The sequence below is a fragment of the Mauremys mutica genome, chromosome 6 (assembly GCF_020497125.1).
Source record: "Mauremys mutica isolate MM-2020 ecotype Southern chromosome 6, ASM2049712v1, whole genome shotgun sequence".
In the NCBI taxonomy this organism is placed as follows: domain Eukaryota; kingdom Metazoa; phylum Chordata; order Testudines; family Geoemydidae; genus Mauremys; species Mauremys mutica.
Window position 1 is genome coordinate 5,668,106 of NC_059077.1, and position 18,733 is coordinate 5,686,838.

The 18,733-nt window shown below is 43.0% G+C and overlaps 1 protein-coding gene across 5 annotated transcripts in view; it reads left to right on the forward strand.

Moving 5' to 3' along the window:
* The window catches only part of KIAA1328 (KIAA1328 ortholog), a 250,571-nt gene that overhangs the window by 195,254 nt on the left and 36,584 nt on the right, over positions 1 to 18,733 (forward strand). For all 5 annotated transcript variants that reach the window (XM_045020559.1, XM_045020558.1, XM_045020561.1 and 2 more), the window contains one exon: positions 5,001 to 5,182. In XM_045020559.1, coding sequence (XP_044876494.1) covers positions 5,001 to 5,182 — 182 coding nt within the window. The remainder of the gene's footprint in view (positions 1 to 5,000; positions 5,183 to 18,733) is intronic.

Consider the following 18,733-nt stretch of genomic DNA (forward strand, 5'->3'; position numbering starts at 1 on the left):
ACCAAGATAAAGGAGACTGTGCTACGAGACCTCCTTTTTGCTGACGATTGTGCCCTGAATGCTGGATCAGAGCAGGAAATGCAAGCCAGCATGGACAAATTCGCAGCAGCATGCGATAACTTTGGCCTTCTTATCAACATAAAGAAAACCGAAGTGATGCACCAGCCAGCTCCGAAAGCCCAACACCAAGAGCCCATCATCACAGTGAAGGGGCAAAAGCTGCAAGCAGTGGACCAATTTACATACCTTGGCAGCACCCTCTCCCGTGCAGTGACAATTGACATCGAGGTCAACTGCAGAATCGCCAAGGCAAGCTCTGCATTTGGCGGACTGCTGACCAACGTGTGGGACCGCCGTGGAATAAGCCTTGCTACAAAGCTTAAAGTCTACCGAGCAGTAGTGCTAACTACCTTGATGTATGCCAGTGAGACCTGGACTGTATACAGGAGGCACGCTAGGCAATTGAACCACTTCCACACGACTTGCCTCCGCAGACTTCTGAGGATTCGGTGGCAGGATAAGGTGCCTGACACAGAAGTCCTTTCCAGAGCAGGCCTGCCATCAGTTTACACTCTGCTTATGAAAGCCCAGACACGCTGGGCAGGCCATGTTGTGAGGATGCCAGACCACCGCATCCCCAAACAGCTCTTCTATGGTGAGCTGTCTCAAGGAAAGCGATCGCACGGGGGACAAAAGAAGCGATACAAAGATACGCTGAAAGCCTCTCTTAAGTCCCTGGATATCGACATCACCTCCTGGGAAACCCTGGCACAAGACCGATCGACATGGCGTACGCTGATCCACCAAGGCTGCCAGACATCTGAAGCTAGAAGGATAACACTAGCACAAGAGAAGCGAGCACTCCGTAAAGCCAGAGCTGCAAATGTTGTAACAGTGGTGCCCACGCATGTCTGCCCGACATGTGGCAGAACATTCCGTGCCCGTATTGGCCTTACCAGCCATCTGCGGACGCACTGTGGACAGCTCACAACCTGATAGATGTTAAGGTCTTCTTCGAAAACGATGGACGAACATCATCATATTTTCTAGTTTGAAATTTCCTAAGGTATGGGGCTTTCATCACTTCCTTTGGCAGATTATTCCACTGACTCATGGAACTCTGTCACAGGTTAGTTCTTCCGAACATCCTCTTTGTTTCATTTCAGTACATTGCTCCTTATTAGAATTCTCTTGTATCACTCTTCCCCTTCCTCCTCGGTGGTTACATCCTTTCAAATAGATGTTCAGTGTGTCTCTTTTTAGGGTCTGATTCTGCAGTCCTTACTCAAGCAAAACTTTAAAGGCTGAAGGAATAAACCCCAATTCATTGTTTTGCCAAGCTATTATATAAGCATTTTATTGTTTCTTTGTATTAACCTTTTCAACCTCCTAATCCTTTTTGTTTCTCTTCTCTGAATTCCCTCTGGCACAGTGTTACCCAAACCCAACTCGGTATTCTAGGTATAACCTCACCATGTAAAGAGTATCACACTGTGCCAGCAAAGTAACCTCCTCCCAGTCATTTACAACTCAAGGGTAACTGTCTTCAGAAAAGATTTGTAGGTTCTAATTAAATGTATTTAAAAAACCCAGAAAACATCCAAATAATGGCTGCCACCTTAAATATCTTTAAATGCTCTTAATCATGCAGAAGCACAAGGGGAAAATATCTCTATAATCCTATATTTTTGTAAAGACCTTTTTAACCAGTGAATCTTTCAGGCCCTTTCATCAGTAGTTAGGGTTCTAATCCACCCCTTTCTACACTGTATATTGCAGGAATTAGTAGATTAATTTCATGTAATTCAAATAAGATACTAATTTAGTCTGCCATACATGTTAATAGCCACTGTGCTACATTATTAGTGGTTATGTAGTTAGAAGCCCTAAAGTAAATGGAGGTTATTCAGAGAAGTTTTAGCCAACACTTCAGCTAGTTATTATAGGTCATGAGCCATTACATAATGTTCTGCATTAATAATACAGGAGTATAACTAATTGTCCAACAGACACAGAGGGCCCTATTAAACAATGACTGGTACAGCACATTGATTTTGAAACTTTTAATTTAGATATCATTTTCTGATGGAAACATCAGAGATCCACTTTTTTCCTAGCGTACACTATATTCAGTAGCATTTTTTACATGCAAATATTGTTCAAATTCATTTTGCATAGCATATTTCATAGAAACTGTATCCCAAACAATTGAAGTGTACATTCTTCGGGGTGTCTGTTTAAAACGGCACTTATATACTCAACAGATCTTCTCTGTGTGTGTATTCTCTTGACTTAATAATAAGATTTTCCCGATTTTTACATCTGCGAGCACTGCAGAGATATGAGGAGATAAACTGAATTTTATTCCTTCATATCATCATCTTCCAAATTGTTTACTTTGTGTCAATCACAGGTCTAATCAGCTACACCTGGTGGGCATCCCCATCACAGGCAGTAGGCTTTTCACTGAGGGCAGACGTTGACAGAGGAGAATTGGTTCTTCAGGGGGCTATCAAGAAAGGACCTTCAATAGGCAAGGCAAAAGGTGAAAGCATGCATAAAAATTTCCCCAAGGGGAATGCTGCAGAGATGGTTACATTTCTTATTATATTCCCATTTCTGTAGTATCTGTTCAAAGAATATTTGCCCACACACAGGTCGTATGGCAGAGGTTCTGATACACTTGTGCAGTGTGTACCACCTCTTAATAATGGAGAGGTGATCTCCTGGACATCTCCTTTCCCATGATTCCATTCATAATTGCATGTGTCTATGGCAACTACAGTAATACTTACTCCATGAACCCCAATGCCACCTTTTCCTCCCTAGCTCAAACCATGCATTTCTGTTTCTCCAGCTCCACCCCATGCAACTCAGCCCTGCAGAGCTAATGAGGTTCCTGGAGCTCCCAGTCACTGGCTCCTCCAGTCAGAACTCTCTTTTCTCAGCCATTGCTCAACAACCTCCACAGACTTTTCATCCCCTACTCTCCATGCTTCATCCCTTCTATTGCCAACAGCCCTGACTTTACCAAGACATCTGCACCTTCTACTTCAAACACTCCACACCTTTTCTTCCTGGCCCCAGCTTCCCTCCTGTGCCTGGACTAGTTCCCCTGACATGTGGTTTGCTTCCCAGCTCCCATATAGAATCATAGGACTGGAAGGGACCTTGAGATGTCATCTAGTCCAGTCCTCTGCACTCATGGCAGGACTAAAGTATTATCTAACCATCCCTGACAGGTGTTTGTCTAACCTGCTCTTAAAAATCTCCAATGATAGAGATTACACAACCTCCCTGGGCAATTTATTCCATTGCTTAACCACCCTGACAGTTAGGAAGTTTTTCCTAGTGTCCAACCTAAACCTTCCTTGCTGCACTTTAAGCCCATTGCTTTTTGTTCTAGCCTCAGAGGTTAAGAAGAACAATTTTTCTCCCTCCTTCTTGCAACAACCTTTTATGTACTTGAAAACTGTTATCAGGTCCCCTCTGTCTTCTCTTTTCCAGACTAAACAAACCTAATTTTTTTCAATCTTCTTCATAGGTCATATTTTCTAGACTTTAATCATTTTTGTTGCTCTTCTCTGGACTTTCTCCAATTTGTCCACATCTTTCCTGAAATATGGCACCCAGAACTGGACACAATACTCCAGTTGAGGCCTAATCAGCACGGAGTACAGCGGAAGAGTTACTTCTCATGTCTTGTTTACAACACTCCTGCTAATACATCCCAGATTGAGGTTTGCTTTGTTTGCAACAGTGTTACACTGTTGACTCATATTTAGCTTATGGTCCACTATGACCCCAGGGCCGCCCAGAGGGGAGGCAAGTGGGGCAATTTGCCCCAGGCCCCGCAGGGGCCTCGCGAGCCCTGGCCCGGTGGCGGTCCGGGTCTTCGGCGGCATTTCGGCGGCAGGGGGCCCTTCAGTGCTGCCAAAGACGCAGAGCTCTGAAGGGCCCCCTGCTGCCAAAATGCCGCCGAAGACCCAGACCGCTGCCGGGTGAGTACAAGCACCGCAGCTCCCCCGCTTTGCCCCAGGCCCCCTGAATCCTCTGGGCGGCCCTGTATGACCCCCAGATCCCTTTCCGCAGAACTCCTTTCTAGGTAGTCATTTCCCATTTTGTATGTGTGCAACTTGCAGTTCCTTCCTAAGTGGAGCACTTTGCATTTGTCCTTATTGAATTTCATCCTATTTACTCAAGACCATTTCTCCAGTTTGTCCAGGTCATTTTGAATTATAATCCTGTCCTCCAAAGCACTTGCAACCCCTCCCAGCTTAGTATTGTCTGCAAACTTTATAAGTGTACTCTCTATGCTGTTATCTAAATCATCATCAAGGATTTAGATAATGGCATAGAACGCTTGCAATTCGATCATAAGTCTCAGGATATTTGTTATTTTCCTTAAAGCCCTAGCTCCTGGAGTCAAGCGATTACATGAGAATCTCAGTTTTTGTTAAAAAGAGTATGTTTCCAGCCCACATGGCTGCAGAGAAAAGCATGTACCCTAACACTTAAGAAGAGCTGTGTGTATGTTTGAAAGCTTGTCTCTTTCACTAGCAGAAGTTGGTCCAATAAAAAATATTGCCTCACCAACCTTGTCTCTCTCATAGAAACACCTGTAAAGTATCCATTTAGCTATAAGCAGGGAGATAAATCTCATGTAAGTTTCTGAGTCTGATATGTACATTTACACACCTTAAAACATTCTTTGCTATAAATGTGGATGTGCACTCTTAAATTACAATGAAAGTGTCACTGAAGTGCATGTTCTGAAATGTTTTGTGTTGCTGAGAGCCTGAGAATTCCCTGGAGTCTCCCATTTAAAATAACTTGCTAACATTTTGATCCCTACCCAGCATGCTCGGGCATTAAAATGCTAGAGAAAATAAACAAAGCCACAGCACAACTAGAATATTGCTGCTTCAAGACAAACTGCACAAACAGTGCAGTGATAATGTGCAACATGTTAACAGCTCATGACCTTTCACCTCTTCCAGCTTTCCAGTGTCTAAGTATGAAGATTGCCTTCCCAAAACACCGGCACTAGGCAAAGCATCCAAAACACCAGGGAGCAGTGGAGGGAGCAGCTTGGGGAGGAGAACAGTTGGCTTTAGTGCAAACGTGGAAGAAGGAGCCATGTGGATGCATGGAAAGAAGGAAACTGGCAGGTCTAGAAGAGGTAAGATGAAGCATATGCTGTCTTATAATGTGAGTTTATGTGTGGCATTTAGTAATTATAGGCATGTATTCATGTGTGGTTCAGTTAGATCCCAAGGAAGAGGGAGAGGATTGTAAGTTGCTTAAAACAACCAAAATGTAGCTATTATAAATAAAACAGAAGATGTAGAAAGCCCAGCAAACCGCAAGTGATTTTGTTGAGGTCCCTAACATGGGACAAAAAAAAACCCCCAGTCCTTTTTTCCAAGAAAGAATTACTTCAGCAATTTTGTGCTTTCCCAGCAAACGGAGAATAAGCTTGATGGGGTTTGCTTTTTGTGACGTAATCTTCACGTTCTCTTCCTCCCCGAGTAATGGCTACCACCATCACAACCTGATATTTTGCCACACAAGGATGTTTTTGCAGCTAGAATCTATCCTGCTCTTCACTTAGCATCTCCACTCACGATGTGGAGAAAGCTGTCGTTCTCGGGAGGGGGAGGGGGGAAATAGAAGCAGTTTGGCGGTTTCACTGCAGAGCCTGACACAATCTTTCGTTCAATTATGAGCTGGCTTTTTTTTTTTTTTTTTTTTGAACGTGTCAACCAGTTTGTGGTTTGTGTCAGCATAAAAATATATATATATAAAAAAAGGCACAATGAGAAAAAATATGGTGCAGTTCTCAAAGGAACAAATAGCTTGTATTATTGGTTAAGACCGTACCAACATTAAAAAGCAGACCCTGTGAAGAAACTTCTGAAAGGGTATCATCAGACTGGACCCAAACAGTGGCTGAGGTTAATCTCTTCCAAGGCACAGCTACAAAAGTTGGAAGCCTGTAAAGGGCTTGTGTCCAAAAAAATCAATTTCTAATTTGAAACAAAATCATTTTTGACTAACCGGGGTTCAGGACCCATTACTTTTGCTGTATAGTCGGCTGACATTTCAGCACTTTCTGTTGTGCACAATGAATCCTAATAGTCATTTTATAACATCGCTACACCAATCAATTTAAGCAAGAGAAAGCCGTAAAAATTTCTGCAAAGTTTCAGGAGCAATTTTCATTGATGGTTTTCCTTTATATTTATTTTTAACCATCATTCTTTCTTTTCTTTTGTTCTCGAAGTACCTCAGTGGTGAAATTGAGATTTTTCACATTATTTGGAGGATTTCTTTTCTGTGATAGGGGTATTCCCAGGAATTATCTTCCTATCCACATGCCTCCAAAAAATCGTGGCTTCTCCCCTCATCCCTCTCTTTCTGTTTCAGTTAGTAAAATTACATGCTGTCTCTGTTGGCCTAGCAGTTGAAGAAGTTATCTGCCCCCACACAGCCCTTTTGAGGAAACGTCTCATGGAGATGCTAGAACCTAGGACATCGAGATGCATGGCAAAGTTTGACTTACTGCTTTGGCGTTTATTGTGGCACCAGAAAAAGTTAAGAAAAGAGCTTTCAGGCTGTAGAACGACCTTGGGTCTATTTACTGAGTTGGATAGCTAGTTTATCACAAGGCAAATTACCTAGCACTAATCACTGAAGTTGAAGTCTTCTGGTTTTAGTATCTTTTTAATTGGCATCCCTCTGTTACATGTTTGGGCTCCTTTAACACACACGCACTTAAGCTCCATTTTCTAGTTACATCCGTATATGGAATCTGCAAGGTTCTTGTCTCTGTCCTAGTTGCCTGCTTCCTATCTCCCTCCATGTTCACCACCACTATTTCATGCCAGCAGTAACTGAACTGGTCCAGTGGCACACACTGACTTCCTTTGCTTCAGATTTTAGTCTTTCATTAGGGACAGATAACGTATTTCTAAGCAAAAATAAAACCAAGGATATAGCTATTTCTTCCAGACATAGTCCCCTATTGGAATATGGGATTTGCCCTGCAGGCTCAGACCTTCAGTCCATCAAGTCTGGAATCTTTTCTGGGCAGTGGCCAGTACCTTATGCTTCAATGGAAGGCAAACTCTCGATCTCCTGCCGCAGTGCACTTACCCAGCTGAACAGTGCTGTCTGGAGAAGGGGAAGGAAAACAATCAGATGACGTCCTGAGGCATGAGATTTGATTGTGCTTAGAACTACATATTTGTGTGTGGTGTTATTGGCCACAAAATGTCCAGGCTTGGTTAGTGTACACAGAACCACATTGATGTGGCAGCTTTTTAACTGGTAAATTTTAAAACTTGTACTAATTTTCTCCCCTCTTTTGTGTGTGTGAATTGTAAATTCTTTGGGGGAGGGACTGTCTTTCTGGTACACCACTAGCACAGTGGAGTTTCAATGCTGGCTGGGGCTTCTGGGCTCTGTTGTAATACAAATAATTAGTAGTAATGATCCCCATGCATATACCCTTCACACCTGGGTCCACAGAATATATCTGGAGACCCTGCACATCATCCTGATAGTGTTTCCACTCCCACATATAACGGTTGCATCAATTTCCAGAGCAGTCTTAGGACAGATCTACACTAGAAGTGCTACATCGGCACAGCCTGCACCGTGTCTGATGAAGGCACTGTATGCTGACGGGAGAGCACTCTCCTGGCGGCATAATTACTCCACCTCCACAAGAGGCGGAAGCTATGTGGGCAGGAAAGCGTATCCAGCTGACACAGTGCCGGTGTGGACAGCACTTAGGCCACTGTAACTTGTGTCGCTCAGGGGGTGCCTTTTTCACACCCCTGAGTGACATACGTTAGATCGACTGAAGCAGTAGCGTAGACGTGCCCCACATCTTAGTCTTAAAATCAGAGAATTATAGGACTGAAAGAGACCTCGAGAGGTCATCTAACCCAGTCTCCTGCACTCTAGACCATCCCTGACAGATCTAACCTGCTCTTAAAAATCTCCAATGATGGAGATTCCACAACCTCCCTAGGCAATTTATTCCAGTGCTTAACCACCCCGACAGGAAGTTTTTCCTAATATCCAACAGTTTAAGACCATTGCTTCTTGTCCTATTCTCAGAGATTAAGGAGAACAATTTACTCTCTCCTCCTTGTAACAATCTTTTATGTACTTAAAAACTGTTAACAGGGCCCCTCTCAGTCTTCTCTTCGCCAGACTATACAGACCCATTTTTCTTAATCTTCCCTCATAGGTCATGTTTTCTAAACCTTAAATCATTTTTGTTGCTCTTCTCTGGACTTTCTCCAGTTTGTCCACATCTTTCCTGAAACGTAGTTCCCAGAACTGGACACAATACTCCAGCTGAGGCCTAATCAGCATGGAGTAGAGTGGAAGTATTACCTCTTGTGTCTTGTTTACAACACTCCTGCTAATACATCCCAGAACTATGTTCACTTTTTTTGCAACAGTGTTACATTGCTGACTCATATTTAGCTTGTGATCCACTGTGACCCCCAGATCCCTTTCCTAGGCAGTCATTTCCCATTTTGTATGTGTGCAACTGATTGTTCCTTCCTAAGTGGAGTACTTTGCATTTGTCCGTATTGAATTTCCTCCTATTTACTTCAGACCATTTCTCCAGTTTGTCCAGATCATTTTGAATTTTAATGCTATCCTCCAAAGCACTTGCAAACCTCCCCCCGCCCCAGGTTGGTATTGTCTGCAAACTTTATAAGTGTGCTATCTCAACCATTGATGAAGATACTGAACAGAACCGGACCCAGAACTGATCCCTACGGGACCCCACTTGATATGCCCTTCCAGCTCGACTGAACCACTGATAAGTACTCTCTTCATTGTTAAATTCCTCAGACTTTGTTTGAGTGAGGCTGAAATGAGTAACCAGTGAACCCAAGCAATCTGCTTCGTTTGGTGTCCGTTGAAAAGGCCCCTTCTCTTTTTTCTCTGTCAATGGCAAAACCTCAGGGTGTATTCAGATTGTTTCCCCTCTGAACATCTAGCTTCTGCAAGACCATGTCAGAATGACCTTACTACTCTCATTAACCATTAACATCATAAACTGTATTGAGTTTGGAGGCCTCAGCTAAAGTGGAGAGTAACCTTTCTAAATTACCTAGGTTCCCCTTCTCCCTGCGATGGCGTGGCTGCGTTTACTTGGTTGCATCACCGAGTCTTAGATCCTTCCATAACTCTCGGGAAAAGTTACATTTGTGCTACTGAGTGAACTGGCTCTGCTTGTACAGTTCCTGATATTATTTCCTTGTTGATTTTCTCTTATTCACAGTGATTTCTGTTGATGCTTCTTAATTTTTCCTTCATTATTTCAATACAATACGTGTTTCTGTGCCTTTTAGCAGAACTTTTTTAGCTTTAGCAGCAAGAGTATTCCTTGACTTCAAAGAGACAAGGCAATCCTCCAGTTCTGTGTCTTTACAGCAGTAAATAGTAAATAGTGTATGTTGGTATCTACTAAAATCCAACAGCTTGTCTAGTTAAGAGGCATTGGACTGCAAAAATGACTCTTCTGAATATTCTTGCCTTTAGGCCAGAAAACAAAGCTGTCCATTAGGCTCTCCTCTGTTATGTTGGCCACTTCACTTATCTAACCATCTTTTAAGTCTCCCTTTTTGCCTTTTTCCTTGGTATATAGATCTCTCTGTGTTTAGAGAAAGGAAACAGCTGGTGGTATGTCACTGTAGTGAATCTGGCTTTCATGTAATAATGTGTGGCGTGCTCAGCCCTTTCCCTTCTGTATAAGAATGGTAAAAACTAGAGGTAGAAAAAGTCCATGTAGGGCATCTAGTCCATACTTTCAGCCAGGGGAAAATTGTTCCCTACTGTGTGTTTTCCAGTGGTTTTTCAAACTTAGCTTTTTAGGGATTCGGGAGTTGAAAGTGTCATTTCACCTAAGGGCAGGCTAATAAATTAATTAGTTAATATTTGCAAAGAATTTTGATGATGTAAAGTGTTATATAAATGTGAACTATTATGAATATTCCTAAGGATTTATTTCCTGATTATCAGCCTAAATTTCCCATTGCTCACTTTCATTCCATTACTTCTTGGACCACCCTGAGGGTTTTCTCTTCCTTCTAAGTATTTCCACGTCCAAAATCTTATGGACTACCATGTTCACCCTATGTTAGTTATTTGATCAAGCTGAATATATTTACTTACATTAATATTTCTTCATAAATGAGTCCTTCCAGGCTCCTAACCATTTGCTAATATAATTCTGATACTTTAGTTACCCAAAACTAGATATAGTGTTCTATGTGCAGTTACATCAGTACCATTTAAAGGACAGCTATAACTTGTGCATGTGTGCCCTGAACCGTATTGGTTGTTTTGGGCTGCAAGTTAGCTTGCAAGCTTATGTCTAGTTTACTGTCTGCCATCGTTCCTTAGGTCTACGTACCTTCGTCCCACTGACTATCTGGTTTTTAATTATTCCCCCCCTATGTATTAGCTTTCATTTTTCCAGGTTGAATATTTCCTTCCCGTAACTATGCCCTCTCTATTTTTTCTCCATCCTTGAGGTATTTATGAACCTGCAATTGTAATTAAAGTGTTGTCTTTCAGGACCACCTCAGTTCTCCATGGCTCTTCATAAATAATTACCAGTAGTTTCAAAAGTTCATTAGGTAATTCTCTTTTGCCCTGGACTGTATGTACTTCAGACCCATGGATTTGTATGTATTAATTTTTTCTAAGACCTCCTTTTATCAACAAGTATTGTATATTAACAAGATCTTCATTCGTTTCTAGTTTTCAATATGTCTTTTCTTACTGGAATAGATTTTAAAGTGTCCAGTAGCACAACCATTTTAGAATCATCATTTTAATCTCTCCTCATTTATTAAAGGGCCTACTTTCTTTCTAGAAATCCTTTTATCTCAATAGACCTGTGTTGCTTTTCTCCCAATATATTTATAATGTCCTTCTAGCTCACATGTATTTTCATTTATTCGGGTTCTTCTTCGAGTACGTGCTCATGTCCATTCCATTGTAGGCGTGTGTGTTCACCACATGCACGGATGCCAGAAGTTTTTTCCCTCAGTGGTATCCATAGGAGACTGGCTCTGGCGCCCTCTGGAGTGGTGCGCATATGCCGCGGTATAAGGGCTGCTGCCAGCTCCCCCCACCCTCGGTTTCTTCTTACCGGCAGTGACGGTGCTGGAACGTCTCCTTGCCTTGGTAAGCTTACTCCTCTCAACTGTGTCTAGTTGAGAACTTTCTGTATATAATTGTTAGAAATTTGTTAGTTTTATAGTTCCCTTAGTGTAGACTTAGTGTTAGTTCGTTAGTCCCAAGCGGGATGGGGCATGCCCTGGTCCCTGGTCTTCAAACTTTGTGTCTGTTGCAAGAAACCTATGCGAATCAGTGATCCTCATAGAAGCTGTTTGAAGTGCTTAGGGGAAACCCACAGTGACAAGTGTCGAATTTGCAAGAGATTCAGACCTCCTAGCACCGTGGTCTCAGAGCAGAGCGCACTGGCAGCACCGGCCTCAAACCGGCACTAATTCCCACCTGCCACCCCGGAAAGTGGCAGAGGCACTCGGCACCTGGCAGTGCCATTCACACCAGAGGCCTTTCAGGCGACAAAGGACACTGCACCAGAGGGTCGAGACGCCAGTCCCCGGTGCCCTGTCACTCGTCGCCAGACCGCCAGTACGGTTCACCATGAGCGCATCGATGGTCTCCAGCACGGCGGTCTGTTCACTCAGATTCCCACTCCCGCTTGATGAAGCAGCATCACTCGCTAAGCATAAGGCATTGATCGCAGGGATACCATCGCTGATCCGCCGAACGCTGCCAGCAGTCACCAGGATCGTGGCACCAAGAGCCACCACCCTTGTACAGATCCTCAACAGAGATCCAGGGCCAGAGCTGACCGAATCTGGATATACAGATGGCCTCGGCACTGTCCTGGTCCCCTAGACACGTATTCCCCTCCTTGGGCTCCAGCTGCAAGGAGGAGATCCTGCCCGTGGGCAAAGGGCCACCCATCAAGGGCATCGGCATTCCCTGCTGGGCCACCAGTGGCAGCTTGGCCCCAGGGCCAATGGCCTGCCTCCTGGCAACTCTGGAACCCCTGGGGATTTTCCCAACCATTGCAGGGGCATCCGACAAACAGTCAGTAACAGTCTCCTGCCTACCTCCTTACTCGGACACGAAGTCAGAGCAGGTTCCCCAGGATCAGCCAGCCTCGGCTGAGGGTCCCATGGCAGAAGCAGCAGAGTTGGTAGACCTGCCTGTACCTGCCTCCTCATCATCTTCACCTGATGAGACAATAGCGGGGCCCTCTCACCCAGTTCCCCAGGACGATGCCAAGGCTCACCAGGAGCTCTTGAAGAGGGTCGTCTCAAACCTAGGGCTGGAAGCCAAGGAGCTGGCGGAGCCCTCAGACTTCCAGTTTGATGTAGTGAATGTGGCACTCCCTGCCAGGGTGCCATTGCCTGTGCTCGAGGGAGTGGTGAAAATCACTAAGGCTCTGTGGCAGACACCTTCCTCACTGCCCCCCATCTCCAAGTGGGCAAAGCGAAAATACTGCATCCCCTCTAAGAGGTATGAGTATCTTTATACCCTTCCTGCCTTAAGCCCACTGGTTGTATCGGCAGCCAATGAGCACGACACCTAAGAACAAGTAGGCAAAGAGGCTCGATCTCTTTGGTAGAAAAATTTATTCTACATCCAGCCTCCAGCTGAGAGTGGCCAATCATCAGGCCTTGCTTGGCCACTATGATTTTAATATCTGGCAGTCCATGGCCAAATTCTCAGACTCGCTATTCCTGGCTATCCTCGATGCAGGCAGGATAGAGGCTAGGGGCCCCCCTCCAAGCAGCCTCAGATGTGGCAGACTCTGCAGCCTGAACCATGGCCTCGGCCATTTTGATCAGGTGAGCGTCCTGGTTGCAGTCGTCAGGCCTTTCGACAGAGGTTCAACAGGACCTCCATCCAGGACCTCCCGTTCGATGGCCTGGCACTGGTTCTCCAAGCAAGCAGATAGTAAGTGGCCAGCCCTGAAAGACTCTAGGGCTATCTTGCTCACCCTGGGCCTGTACATGCTGAGGCTGGCAGGGAAGCTGTTTAAGCTGCGACAGACCCATAGGTTCGGGAGCCAACCTCGGTCAGAGCCCTTCCGTAAGAAGGGCAAGGGCTATAAGCACCAGCAAGGCCACCAGCCGGCATCCGCTGCTCACTCGAGCTCCACCCGTAACCAACCCAGTGGGAAGCAGCTATTTTGAGGGTGCACTTGAGGGCGACCTTCCAGCCTGTGTCCTGGATCCTGCTCTCCTGTTATTTTCCAACTGCCTGTCCCTCTTCCTCCCTGCCTGGGCCTCTATCACATCGGACCGGTGGGTCCTCAGAATAGTATCAGGAGGATATACTCTCCAGTTTATTTCTATCCCCCTCACCCCTCTCCCCGTCCCTCTTTGGGACCCTTCTTATGAGCATTTGCTCACTCAGGAGGTGCAAGGCCTTTTGCGGGTGGGAGCTGTGGGGGGCATTTAAGGGGCAAAAAGTTTTATTCACGTTATTTTTTAAGGCCAAAGGGAGTCTATGGCCTATCCTTGACCTGAGGAACCTCAAGATGTTGAAGTTTCGCATGGTCTCCCTGGCCTCCATCATTCCTTCCCTGGATCCGGGAAACTGGTATGCCGCCCAAGGTTTGAAAGACACTTACTTTCACGTATTGATATTCCACAGTCACAGGTGGTTCCTATGTTTCAAAGTTGGGACTGGCCACTGCCAATTTGCAGTGCTCCCTTTTGGCCTAGCAACAGCGCCAAGAGTGTTCACGAAATGCATGTCAGTGGTGGTGGCCTACCTCAGGCGTCGGGGTATCTGGATTTACCCATACCTCAATGACTGGCTCATCAAGGGCCACTCCAGGGTCCAGCGCAAGGTCGAGATGCTGCAAGCCACTCGTCAAGCTCTGGGCCTGCTGATAAAAGAACAAAAATCAACGTTAATCCCAGTCCAACGAATAGAGTTTATTGGGGTGGTACTCAACTCTACCCGATGCAGAGTATTTCTACCAGAGGCCAGGTTCAGGGCAATGTCACATCTAATTGCCAGCATCACCGCTCATCTGCTCACTATGGCCCAGGTCTGGCTCAGACTATTGGGGTCCCAGTCATGTGGAATTCCCTGCTTCTCACCTAAGATGCCGGCTGGAACTAACAAGAACTGTACTGGGGAAAGGATCGGGCCCAGACTAAGAAGGAGTCTAGTCTGTGAAAGAAGCTTATTGGAACATCTCTGAGGGTGAGATTTACCTGTATTCAGTTTCTTAATGTATTAGGCTTAGACTTACTTTTTTCTGCCTGTTATTACTTGGAACCCCTTAAATCCTACTTTTTATTCTTAATAAAATCACTTTTGTTTATTATTGAACCCAGAGTAATTGATTAATACCTGGGGGAGCAAACAGCTGTGCATCTCTCTCTGTCGGTGTTAGAGAGGGCAGACAATTTACGAGTTTACCCTGTATAAGCTTTATACAAAGTAAAATGGATTTATTTGGGCTTTGGATCCCATTGGGAGCTGGGTGTCTGGGTGCTGGAGACAGGAGCACTTACTAAGCTGTTTTCAATTAAGTCCGTAGCTTCGGGGGCATGGTTCAGACCCTGGGTCTGTGTTTCAGCAGGCTAGCATGTCTGGCTCAGCAATACAAGGGTTCTGGAGGCCCAAACTGGCTGAGAAAATGGGCTCAGATGTAGTCTCAGCACATCAGATAACAGTCCCAAGGGGGTCTCTGTGACCGAACCCATCACACTTATGATTGGAAAGAATCTCAACTGGCCATCTGGACCATTCTGTACTTTGGACTCTGACATAGTATGTTTGAGGTGTGAATGGAGTGAGTAAGGTTTGTTTTGTAATAAAAAAAGAGCATTTAGACTAGAGTATTATATACCAACACTGTGTCTGGTGTCTGCCTACTTCCCATCCCAAAAGGATGGGGGGAGGGTTAGCTCAGTGGTTTGAGCATTGGCCTGCTAAACCCAGGGTTGTGAGTTCAGTCCTTGAGGAGGCCACTTAGGGATCTGGGGCAAAAATTGGTCCTGCTAGTGAAGGCAGGGGGCTGGACTCAATGACCTTTCAAGGTCCCTTCCAGTTCTAGGAGATTGGTATATCTCCAATTATTACCATTACCTTTTACCTCTATTGCAGGTCTAACATGTGGCGGAGAATGCGGAACGGGGAGAGAGATTAAGGAGTGCCAGATTTAAAGATGGGGTCTTACAGTGTTGGGAAAGTCCGTATTGAAGACTAATAAGGCTAACTCCTTATTTGTAGAATTTGTAAAAAAAAAAAAAAAAAAAAAGAGAGAGAAAAAAAACACATGAAACAATACCATGTGGTGGTGTTATAATAATGTTTAAAACACTGTTTAAGAAGACAAGTCAAGGGGTGAAAGAGGCACCCCAATGGACTAAAGTTAAAGCCCCTTCTCTGTTAGAAAAGGAGATTATTGCATTTGGGACATGCCCTTGAATGGAAGGTGCAGTGGAACCGGATGTAATATTTGATATCTTAAAAAACATGCTTAAGAAATCTGTACAGCTGTACAAGCCTAATGCCAGTAAAAAGCAAACGGCTGTAGTATGGCTGTTGTGGCAAGCTGTAAAAAAAGACAATTGCATGTAGGGGGGAGGTCTGTGGAAAGTTACAAACATTACAAGAGAATTTTAAAACATGCCAGGAAAATTTGGAGTGGGAAGTGAGGCAGGCACAGATAATGCAAACTCCGTTAAAACAAATGAGAAAACAAATAAATTTTTTTTTAAAAGAATGATGGATTGAAAAAAGATTAAAGCAGACAAAAATAAATTAGACCATCAAGTAATAAAAATGAAGCAGTTAATTCAAAATTTAACTAAGGAAAAGGAAAAAGAGATGGGGAGCATTTCTCACAGTTGGTGCCAGAAAGCTATCAGCATTAAAAAAGAAAGTAAAAATACAGATGCTGTGTCCAAAAAAAAAAATTGTGTTTTTTTTTTTATTTATTTGAATTCAAATAATATTTGGTATGAAAAGGATCTGCGAGGAGGTCAAGAGTAAAGGGAATTTGACCAGCCTCGAGAGGGACTTTATACTAAGTTAAGAAAAAAAATTAGAAACTGCCCAGGAAAGCCTAAGCCAGAAAAGCCTGTAAGCAGTAATAGAATGAAGATCAACCATTAAGAAGACAGCAGGGAAAATACAGTCAGAGCAAATATAAATAATTCCTGCGAGTTCGCCAGACTTACAGTTGATGGTAAAGTCATTAGGCCCAGTAAATATAAAAAAACTAGCTACATGGCTAGTACGGTGGGCAGAGTTAGGAGGGACAGAAAATTTAAATATAAGTAAAATTTATAGGTTAATCAGGGCAGCTACCACTGGAGAGATTAGACAGGCAATAGATCGAGCGAAAAATGCTTTGGACAGGCAGCCAGAAGCACACCAACTAATATCACGATTTATTATGCTGTTAGAAAAAGAGGTAGGTCAAAGACCCATAAATGTGTTATCCAGTGCAGATTACATAAAGCGTGAACATTCACCCAGAAATTACCTGTTAAGAAAAATAACATTAAAATTATTGACTGAAAAAATACAACCGGTGACTAATCCCAAGGCGAAGGTCACCAGACATGTCACAGTTAATTCTTCGATGGCAGTTGATTTAAATCAGAGGGAATTTTGAAATAATGTGTTTTAAGGATTGAACAAAAATGTATTAGCAATGTCTACTAATTTGGTAAACCAAGCAGCCCAGAATGAGAAGTTAACTGTTATGGATGCACTGGAGCACTGGACAGTATGCCAACAAATAATAGAAGGGGAAAGCCAAGTAAAAGCATTAAAACCAAAAGTACCTTTTATTAAAGCAATGACATATTCAAATAAGAGTGTTTATAAATCAGAATACCATAAAAAAAAAAAAAGGCCATGGTAAAGGACAAAACACCCCATCCCAGGAGGTAGAAGGTGGAATAATCAAAATAAGCCCCAGAAAAAAAGGAAATGTAATTTGAAATATCGCTTGGAGGTATTTGAAATTAAGGGAAGTAGATATAAATAAGTAAAATGGAAAATGTGCTAATAAATAATCAAAAAAATGCAAAGAATAAAGGAAAAAAGGTAGAGAGTGGGGTAGTAAAAAAAATTGTGTTGTGTGCATTATATTTTAGAAAGAAAAAAATAATACCGGAGCTCGAGCAAAGATAAAAAGGTTAGTGTAAGTATTTAAAATAATACGGCCGGAGGCATCAGACATTATTCTTATGGAATAATGGCCATGGATTCACTATTAAGAATCCTCATAATTCAAAAAGGGTATAAATATGGCTTTTGGCTTTTATGTTTTTTAAATATTTGAAAAAATGTAGGGGTACATAAATATATATATGAAAGCACCTCTAGAATAAAGGTATAAATAAAAAAAATACATTTGATTGTTCGTGGGACAAAATAAATAAACAGAAAAAATAAACATTTTAATCCACAATGGCCAAATATTATTTTTTTTTTAAAAATTGGCAATTTCTCATTGGTATTATATTTTTAAAGAATGGTCTCCTAGTGTCACAGCTCTTCTATATTTATGCTACATCCTATTGTAATATTATTTGGATTAATAATTTTATTAATCTTTATTATGCTATGTTTATACTGCCGAATAAAAAAGGAAGAAGTTTGGGAGCAAGTGATATATAAAATTAAATTGCTTGCAAAATTATAAAGTAATACAGTAATTAATGGAATTAATCGTATCAAGAGGGGGAATGTTGGGATATATATATATACACATATCAATATACATTATGATTCATATATCCATGTATCTCTGAACTAAGAGGTGAAAACATTATCTAAATGTTATAGGTCATTGAGGCCTGGTATGAATGACACATGCTTGACATAAATACGTGCTGGCAACCAAAGCAAGAACTTAAGGTCAAGGACTATTAGAACTATTTATACAAAAACAATTTTGTTATGTTCCGAGAAAAATACGGAAAATCAGCAGAAAAGGAAACAACACCAGCTGGACTAATATAAAAGTGTATAAGAATTGGAGGAAATGGCACACCTTGGATCATGGTGGCCGGCCAGAATTGTCTCTTTAAAATTGTGAGTAAAAGGCCTAGTAAACAAAGGCAAAAAACGATGCTGCAACTAAATGAACTGTAAATGAACTGACTTCTGCAAATCAAAGTCATTTATTAATCCAAAGCCCCATGTAGATATAGATGTGATTTTTGCCAGCTCCCCACATCATATAATCTAATGATCAAAAGAAATCTCGACAGGCCATTGAGACTATTCTGACCTTTGGGCTCTGGTATAGATGTTTGGGGTGTAAATGTAAAGTAAGGTTTGTTTTGTAATCAATCAAGAGCATTTAAAGTATTATATACCAACACTGTGTCCAGTATCTGCCTGCTCCCCATCCCATAGGAAAACCTCTATTACGGATCTAACAATGGGACCTCAACCCAGTCCTCTCCAGGTTCATCGGTTCCCCCTTGGAGCCCATGGCTTCTTGTTCCCTTTCGCATCTGTCATGGAAGGTTGCATTCCTTGTAGCAATTACCTCAGCGAGGCATGTATCTGAGATCAAAGCCCTCACATCGGAGCCACTATACACGGTGTTCTACAAAGACAAGGTCCAGTTGCAGCCCCATCAGATTTTCCTGCCTAA